Source organism: Sturnira hondurensis, unplaced genomic scaffold (genome assembly GCF_014824575.4).
Source record: "Sturnira hondurensis isolate 20B ecotype Veracruz unplaced genomic scaffold, ASM1482457v3 Scaffold0022977, whole genome shotgun sequence".
NCBI classification, from domain to species: Eukaryota; Metazoa; Chordata; class Mammalia; order Chiroptera; family Phyllostomidae; genus Sturnira; species Sturnira hondurensis.
Window position 1 is genome coordinate 2543979 of NW_028095608.1, and position 13375 is coordinate 2557353.

A 13375-nucleotide genomic window follows, 5' to 3' on the forward strand; every position below is an offset into this window, starting at 1 on the left:
GCACGATCATTTCAGCGTCCGGGTTCACTCCTGCTGCAGGTAGTGCACACCCAGAGGGACGCACACCAGGTTATACAAGCTTCTAAAATGTCCCTTGAGCCAAAGTCATGGAATCTGAGGGGCTCATTGCTATGATTCTGTGTGTGAGCAATTTTAGAGCATGCACACTGTTTCATGTAGGTTTACTTTATTAATAATTAATATTAGCTGCAGTGGAGTAGGACTCAAAAAGAATGAAAAGCAGCTGAGAAGCAGCCAACCTTAGTTTGGGGGAGGCAGTGTGGTGTGGTTTTTAGGCTAAGCAGACATGCCTGTGAATACTTTCTGGCTTAGATCCAGTTATTTAATATTCTAACTTGCCATTTCCCCATTTCCAAAGTGGGGACGATGTCTTGTGGGGGCCGATGAAGACTGGGACCAGAGGGCACACAGAGGGAACTTACAAAGTGGTGCAGCCCTGGCTGGTGTGTCGCAGGTGGCTGGGTGTTGTCCTGCAAACCAGAAGGCCATGGTTTTGATTCCTGGTCAGGGCACATGTCTAGGTTGTGGGTTCGGTCCTTGATCAGGGCCCATATGAAGGATGACTGGTCGATGTTTCTCTTTCTCTCCTTGTCTTTCTCCTTCCCTCCCTGACCTCCAGAAATAAATACATAAATACATACATAAATAAATATTTGAAAAAATTTATATACCATTATTTATATAACTGCGTCTTATGGTTTGTGTTTTTACAATTTTTGAAATTGTGTAGAAATTCTCTTTCAGCAGAATTTTTAGTAAGAATTCCGGGGTATTGCCCTGGCTGGTGTAGCTCAGTGGATTGAGTGCGGGCCTGTGAACCACACGATCGTGGTTCGATTCCCAGTCAGGGCACATACCTGGATTGCAGGCCAGTTCCCAGCATGGGACTCATGAGAGGTAACCATACATTGATATTTCTCTCCTTCTCTCCTTCCCTTCCCCTCCCTTCTAAAGATAAATAAATAAAAATCTTAAAAAAAAAAGAATTCCGGAGTATTGAATGTCTCTATCTTTACATGGAGTTCCAGATTGGAAGTTCCAAGTGATGCTGCTGAATTTATTCCAGTGATTTTTTTCATAGAGGTACTAAGGAATTATCTTAGTTTTGGCCAGTTAAAATTAATTTAGATAACACCCTAACCAATGTGGCTTACTGGGTCGGGCATTGCTCCACAGATTTAAAGGTCATCAGTTCGATTCAGGTAGGGGCACATGCCTGGGTTGTGGGTGTTGTCCCCAGATGGGGCATGTGCAAGAGGCAACCAATTGATGTTTGTCTCACATATCACCGTTTCTCTCCGTCTCTTTCTCTCCTCCTCCCCTTTCCCAAAAAATAAATTAAAAAATTAATTTGAATGGAATTATCTAGTGTATTTTCACAGGATGAGACTTCTTTAAATAATAAGATTGTTGGTGTATGTATGGTTTTGCCTGAATAAATCCTCGCTCTTCTGCATAGTTGAGTTTGAAGACATCACCTGGATGCCTGTGTAACTTGATTTGGAAGCCTTGATTCTTCTTTTTACTTTTTTCTTCTCCTTTGGACTTCATGTGGGACTCTAGGGAAGTCAGAATCTCCTCATCACCCTTATCCCCAGCTTTGTGTGAGTTGTCCCCCTTCTTTAAGGAGAATACAGGATAAGCAACTACGGCTATGGTGGCAAAGGTCATGTGGCAGGTGATTTGGTTGACCTAGTTATGGTAAAAATTATTTTTGTACCACGTGCTTCCAGGCAACCTACGAATAGATTCTACCTAAAACCTTCTTTTCACAAAAGGCTCTGGAGACCACTCGGATTGCCCCCCAGGAGTGTTCACAGCAGGCTCTGCTGAGCTTGCTGCTGCCTGTGGGTCGCTGGGCTATCATAGGGAGGGAGGCTGACGTGCTCCTCATTCTGATGGCCATTATTTTTGTCTTAGTATCATTGTACACTTGCTACAGGGCAGTGTAGTTACTGTGTATGTGATGAGCATGTGTGGGTTTTGCTAACTCCTAAAAAATCTTTCAAGTAGAGTGAAGCCTTGCTTCGCAGTATTTTGTGCTTTCCTGCACTGCAGCCATGGTCTCAGGGTTTCTACTCCTCTGTTTGATCTTCTGGTTTCTTCTTCCACTTTACCCACACGGTTGGCTCCACAGAGACCTCTAGACTCTGAATTTAGTGGTGAGACTCCCTAGGTTTTAAACAGTAGGTATGTGAACTTGAAGCTCATCTTCCCAGAACATCATTGCAATATATTTATATGCTAGAAATTATATATTTTAAATATAAATTAAGTAGCCTCTTCTTAGATTCTGCAGAGTTGGTTGGGTAAGGCTTGGTTGAGATTCTGACTGATCGATGGGTATGACTTAGCAATGTTTAGAAGAAGCAGGAGGTTCATCCCATAAACCATTGGTAGCATATGTGACTTTTAAGATAACTGCATATTAGCCAGTCAGAGGAAGACAAACACCATATGATCACACTTAGGGGTGGAATTTAGTGAACAAAATAAACTGATGAATGATGAAGAGGCATGGACACATGGAACAGATTGACAGCTGTCAGGGGGGAGGGGGCAGGGGAGGGGGGACAGGATGAAAGAAGGGGAAGGGACTAGCCACAGAAATATATGCATGACCAAGGACAACAGTGTGGTGAGGGCCAGAGGGAAGTGGGGCAGGGGCTGGATAAAGGTGGGCATAGGGGGAAAACAGGGATGTCTATAGTAGTGTCAACACTGGAATTGTTTTAAAAAGGAAAAAATAGGGTATCTGACACGTCCACTGGCCTGTCGTGTTCGCGGCATTATGGATGGGATTCGAGACAAGTTCACAGGGATTACCGAGTCCTGTGGAGGAAAAGGGACCACATGGCTACTCCCTCAAGGGGGGAGCGCCTCAGAGTGTCCTGGCCACTCTCTCAAGGGGAGAGCACGCTGACCCTTGCCCAGACAGGCTTTTATTGGGTTCAGTTAGAATAGGAATACAGATATAGTTCATTAATCATTGTCAGACAGTAAGGATGAAACAATAGATAGTATACAAAGAACTAATAGGGTTTATTCTGAGTCAGGGTCTATCAGCTAAAAGGCTATAGAACTTTGGGAAACAAACTCATTTCCTGCTAGGGCCTTTATTATTTAATTAAGAGCATTCTTAACAAAGCACGCTTCACAGGGTTTTACATATCCTTTCTCAGGCTTGATCACCCGGGGGGAGCCCGCATTTTCCAGCACAGGGCTGCACTGCCCTTTGTCATTGTTTCAGGCTTAAATCAGGCAGAGGAGGCAAGATAGCCAAGAAAGTAGGAGACTTCTCTCAGACAGAATGAGGACTCAGGCTTTGTCAAAGCTGAGGGGCAAGAGTCCATCACCCGCTTTCTCCATAGCCCCACCCCAAGTCCTTTCCTGGGGCCTCTATGTGATCATTGCCTGTCTTAGGTTGTTCCCCCCTTGGGGAATCTTACCCGTCATTGGCTAACTGATCAAGCATTGGGGGCCAGTTATAGATGAAGGAGCAGAAGTGGCCCTCTTGCCACGGAGATAAGCTTTCTCTCCTTAGTGGCTTATGGTCCAAAGGTCGCTTACTCAGCCTTAGACATTGGGGGCGGGCGGGGGGGGGGGCGTTTACAGCTCCTGAAACCAGGCATGGCGGTTCCCAACAGATACTTAAATATTATCTTGACACTTAGTTCATAGAAGAAGTCTCTCCTCTGGTTTCTCTTTGAGTATTTTGCTTTCAAACTACTGTGTAATTGTATTCTCACCACGGATGACTCCCACTCAAAATGGGTGTGAATCAGTTTGACCCAGGACAGTAATCCTGCTGCAACTAGAGAACGAAGGAGGCAACACCAGGTGATGACAGACCACTTTACTTCCAGACTCGCATTGACACGTTCGAGTCATCTGCATGGTGAAACAATTGTAAAAATGTTAGATAGCTTTTACACCTACTTAGTGTTATGTTCTAAGGACAGTGTATCCCAGATGATAGCAGAGTAAACAGTGAGGGAATTAAATGAAACCCTATTCATTAGGGGGTTTCATAATTAAGTGCTAAATTGGTAGTGCTGTGACCATTGGTAGTGGGGATGTATTGCTAATTACCAGTCACTTAAACCTGCTGAGATAGCTTCTTGCACCTGGACCTGCGTGTCAAGAATGCCAAGCGGAATGACTGGAGTCTTTCCCACAAGAGTCAAAGGTTTTGCACCTGGGGAAATGCAGACATGTCAGTTTCATCTGTTACGATTCTGTTTAGCTTGTCTTCCATAAAGCCGATCTGGAAGAATTAATTCACTCTCTAAGGCAGTATCATGTTAACCTTCAGTGGGGAGTGGGATGAAGAGAAAAGGTCTGTGGGAAGGAACACTTTCCAGGACAATGAACCCCCGTGGAAAAGTGGGAAGGTGTGGGGATGACCATACTTCCACACTGGGAACACGGGGAACTGTTGTCATTGGAGATGCAGAGAAATATAGAGGGAAAAAGTGAATTAAGATGGTTCTTATATCCTGCCTGACATTTCCTTTCTGTAGTATTTCATATAGTCAGTGGATACACCATAATTTTATTGGGATGGGAGAATATGTAAACATTTTAAACATTTCCCATCTGGTAGGTGAAATTTTGCCTGGTTCATGTTTGTAGTTGGCAACTTAAAATGATGACAACTTAATCTTTTGGAGAAGATGCAGTTTGGTATCCCGGTGGCTTAGAAGTTGACCTTCTGTGGTTACAGTATGGGGCTGGAGGTCACCGAGCAGGTGGTGGCTGAGCAGGAACAAATCTGCCCCAACCTCAGACCATCTGCTCCCTTCTAAAGTACGTGATAGACAATCAGCTTTTCTCCTAGTTTATGTCCCTGTGACTCTGAGCTTCCAGTTTGATTAGGCTTCTCCTAAATTAGGCAGAAAAAATTACATGTTATTGTTCACAGATAACACAGCTTACAGTGCATTGATTTTTCTTTGAACCTCAGAATGATTCCTTGAAGTACAATAAGTGTAGGGTAAGTGGAGGCGGTCTGGCTTCCTCACCCAGGTGTCTGGGTATGTAAGGGAGGCAGTTTTCCCATAACTTTGATCACCAGTGTTCTCACAGCCTTGAGACCGGGTCCAATAAATGGTTCCCATAACATGAAGTGGGCTCATTTGTGCAGAATCATGCTATGTTATATAATTTTTTTGCTTTTTTTCTGGCTTTGTTTGTCTCTGGTACTTAAGCAGGTAGGGACACTCAGCTGGGTACCACAACATGGGCCACACAAAGGGACAGGTGACATGCAGTGTGCCACACAGAGACATGCAGGGGGACACGCAGCTTGCAGGGTGAGAGGATTGCATAATAATGAATATTATTTTGTCTGCCCGCATACGGTGAAGGCCAAGGCCATACTGTCAAATCACAAGTATTTTGCCATTTAACAGGTGGGAAAGCTTGGACTGGTTCCTCTGAGACCCCTCGGCTTGGTATGCCCTTATTATATGAACCTGAACCTAGGTCCCATGTCCTCTGGCACGGTGACCTGCCCACTTCAGTATGCTGCTGAACTACCCAGATTCAAGACCTCCTTAATTTGCAAAATATGATTTTGAGGTGTCTCTGTATTACCTCAAGGTTATTTGGAGCACTATAGACTTATTTCACTTAGCATAATACCCTCTAGGTCCATCCATATTGTCACAAACAATAAGATATTACTCTTTTTTGTGGCGAAGTAGAATTCCATGGTGTATATGTACCACAGTTTTTTCATCCACTCGTCTACTGATGGGCACGTTGGCTGCTCCCAGGTCTTGGCTATTGCACATAATGCTGCTGTGAACATAGGGGTCTGTATTGGTGTTTTGGAATTCTTCAGCTAAATACTCAGAAGTGGAACAGAGAAAGGCAAATACAATATGATTTCATTTATATATAGAACCTGAAAAACAAAATAAACAAACAAAACAGAAACAAACTTAGAGTAAATTGGTGGTTGCCGGATGAAAGGGAGAGGGGTTGGAAGGATGTGATTATAAAATAATCACAGAGATATATCTACAGCATAGGGATATAGTCAATAAGGCTATAATAACTGCATGGTGCCAGGTGGGCACTAGACTTCTCAAGGTGATCATTTCGTAAATTGTATAAATGTCTAATCACTATGTTGTTTACCTGAAACTAATGTAATGTATGCCAACAGTAATTGGAAAAAAGGCAGATTCTAGTATATTTTATTGATTATGCCATTATAGTTGTCCCATTTTTTCTCCCCTTTATTCCCCCCCACCTTGCACTCCCCTGCCAGCAACCCCCACCCCCCCTTAATTCATGTCCATGGGTCATACATATAAGTTCCTTGGTTTCTCCATTTTCCCTACTATTCTTAACCTCCCCCTGTCTATTTTGTACCTACAATTTATGCTTCTTATTCACTATACCTTTTTCCTCATTCTCCCCCCTCCCCGCTGATAACCCTTCATGTGATCTCCAGTTTTGTGATTCTGTTCTTCTAGTTGTTTGCTTAGTTTGTTTTCATTTTTGTCTTTTAGGTTCAATTAGATAGCTGTGAGTTTATTGTTATTTTACTGTTCATATTTTTTATCTTGTTTTTCTTAAGTCCGTTTAACATTTTAGATAATAAAGCTTTGGTGATGATGAAATCCTTTAACTTTACCTTGTATGGGAAGCACTTTATCTGCCCTTCCATTCTAAATGATAGCTTTGCTGGATAGAGTCATCTTGGATGTAGGTCCTTGCCTTTCATGACTTTGAATACTTCTTTCCAGCCCCTTCTTGCCTGTGAGGTTTCTTTTGAGGAATCAGCTGAGAGTCTTACAGGAACTCCTTTGTAGGTATCTCCTTTTCTCTTGCTGCTTTTAAGATGATCTCATCTTTAATCTTGGGTAATGTAATTATGATGTGCCGTGGTGTGTGCTTCCTTGGATCCAACTTTTTTGGGACTCTCTGAGCTTCTTGGTCTTCCTGGAAGTTTATTTCTTTTGCCAGATTGGGGAAGTTCTCCTTCATTATTTTTTTTCAAATTAGTTTCCAGTGTCTTGCTCTTTCTCTTCTTCTTCTGGCACCCCTATGATTCAGATGTTGGAATGTTTGAAGTTGTCCTGGAGGTTCCTAAGCCTTTTCTGATTTTTTTAAATTCTTGTTTCTTCATTCTGTTCTTGTTGAGTGTTTCTTCCAGAATGTTTCTTCCTTCAATATTCCTGGTTGAAGGAAGAAGGAGTATTTCTTCCTTCTGCTCCAAACCATTGATTGTGTCCCAGTTTCCTTCCCATCACTGTTGGTTCCCTGTACATTTTCCTTTATTTCACTTTTCATAGCCTTCACTTTTTCCTCTATTTTACAACCATACTCAGCTATTTCTGTGAGCATCCTGATTACCAGTGTTTCCAACTTTGCATCTGATAGGGTGGCTATCTTTTCATCACTTCTATTAAAAATAGTTTTGATCTGTTCTTTCGTTTGGGCTGTATTTCTTTGTCTCAGTGCTCCTGTTACATTGTAAGGGGTGCAGCCCTAGATATTCGCCAGGGAGGGCTACCCATGTTGCTGCTGTCATGGCACTGTGTGTGTGGGGGAGGGGTCAGAGAGGGAACAATGCCATTTGCTTGGCTCTTGGCTGGCTTTCAGTCATTCCCCCCACTACCCTCAAGCAAATTGGGCCCTTCTGGTGCTGATTCCTGGGTGGGTGGTTTTGTGTACATTCCAGGACCCTGTGGGTCTCTCCAGTGAACTCTCCTGTGATTCTGGGAGTTTCTCCTGCCACCTCAACCCCCATAGGTTTTTATATCCAGAGGCTTTGCGCTTCAGTTCCCTGAACTGGAGTCCTGGATTTTGTGGTCTGTCTTGCTTCCCAGTTGCTCCTCCCGGTTTATCCGCACACAAATGTGGGAGCACCAGCTGCTGCCTCCCCCATCCAGTCTTCTGGCTGCTGCTTGCTGTGAGTCCTCTCCAGCCCAGCTGCCCATCTCCTCCCCTCCTACCAGTCTGAATGAATGTTTCTTCTTCACTCCATTGTTGGACTTCCATACTGTTTGATTTTCTGTCAGTTCTGGTTGTTTTTAAATTTGTTGTTGTCCTTCTCTTGGTTGTGTGAGGAGGCAAAGTGTATCTACCTATGCTTCTACCTTGGCCAGAAGTCAAAAAAAGGCAGCTCAAAAAGGGAAATTAGTGTGTCTTCCTGTTAGAAACTAGCATTACTGAAAGAAAAACACAGAGATCTGTCATCAGGGCTGAAACTGCCCGTGTCCCTGTATATACATTTGCTTCATTTTCCCAAAATAGATGGTGTCATGGTTTGCGATCAACCCCTCAAACTTTGCACAGTTACTCCGGTAGGTCACTGTGTTAGGGTGGTGGTAGTGGGGTGGGGTCTGACAGAATGCAGTGTTGCTCGCAGAGAACTGGAAGTATTTTCAGGAGGGGTGTGGTGAATTCAGAGTCCCTAGCAGTCCTGAAGGATGGACAAGATACAGATCTACTAACAGGCAGTGACCCTTACTATATGTTTGTAGATTTAAAAAAAATTATACCTTGTACAAAGCCAGCCCAGTAGTGAGAAAAGCCCATCTGTATTCCTGTGTGTGAGCACGCACATCTGTCAGTGCAGAGAAGGAGGCACCTGCCAAGGTGCATCTCACCCCTCCCTGGGAGGGAGCGTGCACAGAGCGCACAGCTGGTCTTGCCCAGCAGGGGATTGGCCTGCCGGGCTGCTCACACAGTTTCCCTAATTTCGTAAACTGACAGTGTAAACTTATGGTATCAATAAATGTATTTATTGTGAATATATTTTCTGTTCCTAATGATTTTTAAGAACCTTTTTTTCTGGCTTTATTGTAAGAATGCAGTATATAATGCAGATAACAAAGAAAATATATCAATCACAATGCTTTTATGTTATCGTAAGGCTTCTGGTGAGCAGTAGTTTATTAGTAGTTACATTTTTGGAGAGTAGTTACATTTTTATTAGTAGTTACACTTTTAACCTACTTAAAATCTGCATATAGGTTTGACCGCCACCTCCCTTTCCTGCCATGTTAAGATTCAGCTGTAATTAAATTTGGAAAGAGAATTTTCAAGTTTTCAGTATTGCTTGCATTTTCAACAAGGAAACTGTTTTTGCATGTGATTTTTACTTATGTGTGACAGACACGAACCAGTTTCTGTAGCTGGAGCCCCACAGATGGGTCCTCCAGGCAGAGCAGGAAAGCTATCGGCCAGGAAGCCAGGTGCTGAAAGGAAGAGTTGGCCGGTGTGCGTTTTCGTGCACTGATCACAGGAGTGGCGTTGTGCTGTGGCTCGTGTCGTCCCACACGACCGGGTGCAGTCCGTTAAAGGAGTGGCAGTTTTCGGCAGGGTTTTAAGTGACTTAGGCAGACATGAAGGCATATATGAAGCCAAATTGTTGGGTGGAAACCTCAGCTGCAAACCTAATTCCACAGGACCCTCAGAGCCTGCACAGCCAGGTGCTGCGGTGTGCTCGTTCTTAAAAACTTTCCCTCTTGTGATCTGATCATGGTTATGAGGCAGAGGAGGCTGGGGACCAGTTTGTCTTTTGAGTGAGGAAAAGGCATACAAAGCTTAAGGTTTGCGACCTTTGCCAAAGGTCACATGGTATATCCTGATAAAATTGATATTGTCTATAAAAACTAGAATGAACCCCTGCCTGCCTGTGCTGGGTGCTGTTCTGCGTGGCCTAGGTAGAAGCTCAGGCACACTGAGTGGTTTAATTCTGTGAGAAGTGGGTGTGCCTCTCACGAGCCATGCTGCGCTGTGGCTCCTGGTCTCGTGCGGCCTATTGAGTAGCGCCCTCCTGGAAGGCAGGCTGCAGGAGGGGTCCTGTGAGTGGGAGTATGCTCTTTGTAAGAGAAGCGGCATTCTCTCAAACTGGAGCTCTGAAGCCGAGTTCTCAGAAACAGGACACGGGTAAGACAAGTACTGAGATTAAGGAGGAGGCGATAACTTGCAAATGCTTTTGAAGTTGAGTTCTCTGTACACAGGTTTATGGAATTTATCGGTTGTGCTTAGTGTTAGGGCTCATTTTGGTTTCCATTTTGAGGAAAAATTGATCTTTGATGAAGATCAAAGGAACTGATCGTAGCTGATCTTTGATGAAGGAATGCAACCCTTTATTTTCCACTGATTCAACTTTATTTTGTGGAGGTGGTAACAAAGACAGGCTTCCTGTAAATGCTATGGCATGGTGTACTATAAAAATTTCTCAGTTATTTGAAGAAATATGCATCTAAATTAAGGAATGCTTTTAGCAATTGGCTTTAAAAGGTAACAAGCTACAGTAATGGTTCTGTTGCTTAAAATAACCAGACAATTACTTTTCAGAGCAATGCAGACAGAAAACACTATGGCACTTTAATTTCCATTGTTTCAAGTGTTCCTGAAGGAGCACGGTTTTGTGCCACTGCTTTGGCTTTCCTCTCGTGTGGATGTGTGTTCGGAGGGGCTGCGGGAGCAGAGGGGCAGAATGACAGAGAAGGGTAGGGGAACATGGGTCAAGGAACAAGCTGTTTCCCTTAGAGACAGTTGCCTTGTGCATTTCCCGTTCCTTTACTCCTGCTAACGAACAGCCCAGTAGCTGGGGAAACACCTGTAACAGGCATGTTGCTCCCTGGCAAAATGAAACGAGCTTGGCAGGATTCATTTCAGATGAATGTGGTTTTTAGGGATCTTTAAAGTAAATGTAAGAAACTACAGAAATCAAGACTTTTAATATTTTGATCAAAGTTTGGCATGAAATTATAAATGCACCCAGCGTGTAGACTTTTAAATGTTTCCAGGATGTGCCTTTTCTTGAAAAAAAAAATGAACATTTTGAATGTTATGAATAAGTGCATAACTAGCGATTTGTGGTCTCAAACAGTTTCCCCGACAGAGAATCCACTTAAGAATCAATTCTGAGAAGTGAGTAGTACTTTATAAGTGCAACAGATGGAGACCCACAAAACCAGCTGATGGGTATGGCTCACTTACGTTGCATTCTTGATACGTACTGGACACTGATTAGCTGTTGTGTTATCTCCTTTAATTTTAAAACAACCATATGAAATGGTATAGTCATTGTCTTGTTTTTTCAGGGAAGGAAACTGAAGATGAGAAATGTTAACACCTAGTAATTAGTAGGGCCAGGCTTCTTTGTTAGGGGATCTGTTTATGGATTCCAAGCTCTTCACTGCCATGCTGTATTGACCCTCAAGGAGCGAATGAGCAGCTCTGGTCTGAAATCGGCCCAGAGGGGAGCTGGACGGGCTCTTCTGGGCTGCTGAGACCCAGTCGCTAGAATTTAGATACTGAAAATAGCAGTCAGTGGTATATTTATACACAGAAATGGGCAATGCCACAAATCAAGGCACTTGTTTTTAGAGAATTGGTTGACTATCACAGAACTTAGTCATGAATAAGATAAATATGTCCGTAACAATTTTTCCCAGTAGCATTTGTCTTGTTCTGAGAAATTGTAATTGGTATAGGTAGAACTGAGAAAATTAAATTCAAAGGAATTGATTCTTAAATTTCATAGTGGAAGAGTCTCTTTCCTGCCTCCCAATTGTTTATCTGAGGGTTTTAGAAAGAAAGCCCTTGTCTGTCTAGCTGACTGGCCTGACTACAGAGTGTAAAGGCAGCAAGTGTGTCGCATTTGCAGGGTTCCTTTGATTACTGGCTGAGACCATCCCGGGAAAGGGAGGTTGGTCGGTCAGGGAGCACAGAGGCCGTGCTGGGGGGACAGAGGGGCCCAGAGAAGGAAGCTGGTTCAAATAAAACAACACACAACAAAACAAAACAAAACAAAACAGAAAAAAACATGGGCCCCAGGAAGGTGTGTAGGGGATGAGGAAGCTTAGTGGCCTGTGTATAAGCTGTTTCCATCCGTAATTTTTATTTTAATACTGGAACCTGGGTACTTAATCTTTCCTTAAAACTCTAAAGCATCATTCTCTGCTGATAAGGATCATTAACTGATGGTGGTGTTTCGACTGAATACATACATAAACCGTATACATTGTCATTTTGATGCATCGCATCAGGTTCTCAAATTTATCCTCCTAATGCTCTTTTTATGAAGTCACACTCCTTGGATTTTGCATTTAGCATATTTATAATGTCACCTACTATGAAAATCCTCCTTTGAGCATTTTCCCCACCCAGCTGGCTGCTCACCAGGCCCTGCTTATCCAGAGCCAAAGCAGATACAAATGCTAATGCATTTGATCCCCGTGGACAGAGTTCTCTCTAACTTGCCAATTAATTCTCATCTGGTCTTGACTCCTTGGTACTTACCTCTTGGGATTTTCAGCTTTTGTGGGGTTATTGATTGGAGTGGAGCTTCAAGGGACAGAAAGGGGGTAAGGGAAGAAGAAGGAAGGGGAAAATAAAGCAACATACGTGCGCGCACACACCCCGAAATCAAATGGCCACATGCCGAGTGAGAGGTGAAATGTATCTCACTTGAGTGAAACAAAGTAATTGCTATCTTTGTGCCACAGGAAAAGCCAGTGTAAATGAGCATTTCATATCAGTTCAATTTTATATTTGCTTAACTTCAACATCAATTTGAGGCAATCATTTTTCTATTCTTACTCATTTCTTATCAGCTGACTGCTTCAAAAGTGAGAAATGAATGCTTGAGATGTAGAGAAATGTGGCTTCTTAATCCTGGTCTGAAAAGTTCAGTAATTGTGACTTTGGCAAAGTAACCCAACTTCTCTGTTTTCTTGTCCATACAACGATGATATTAATCCTTACCATAGATGACCGTAGGGATTATTGATAAAGCTCCGAGTGCAGTGCCTATCAGATTAGCCCAAAAATGACAGCTATTGTTACCCATAAATAAAAATGGATCAAGTGTGAGCAGTATAGACAGTGTGTATGGGATGATTTGTTGATCTCATATTAAAAATTGACCAGTACTCTTACTTTATGTATGAAAGAAGCTGAAATATCATAAGGGAGATTGGGTCTAGATGCTTGATAATGAAAATGATGGTGATGTAGATGGTGGTGGTGGTGGTAATAGTGATGGTGGTACTGGTGATGATGTTGGGGATGTTGGTGTTGCCAGCGATGGTGATCGTGGTTGGGATGGTGATGATGATGGCAGCTTTCCCTCTTTCCACACAGAATGTGCCCCCCGACCTCTCCATCTGCACCTTTGTGCTGGAGCAGTCCCTCTCCGTCCGGGCCCTGCAGGAGATGCTGGCGAACACGGTGGAGAAATCAGAAGGGGCAAGTACTTAATTCATGAACTTATTTTCTTTTGGCTGAAGTAAGACTCACCTTTTACCTGTGATTTCCTTGAGTTTGACTTCCTGCTTGATATAGAAGACCTTTTTTGTCTTAAAGAACTTTA

General features: G+C 43.1%; 1 protein-coding gene across 1 annotated transcript in view; it reads left to right on the plus strand.

Moving 5' to 3' along the window:
• RYR2 (ryanodine receptor 2) overlaps window positions 1-13375 on the plus strand; it is a 389249-nt gene that overhangs the window by 33344 nt on the left and 342530 nt on the right. Inside the window, exon 3 of the mRNA XM_037037343.1 lies at window positions 13147-13251. Within this exon, the coding sequence (XP_036893238.1) occupies window positions 13147-13251 (105 nt within the window). The remainder of the gene's footprint in view (window positions 1-13146; window positions 13252-13375) is intronic.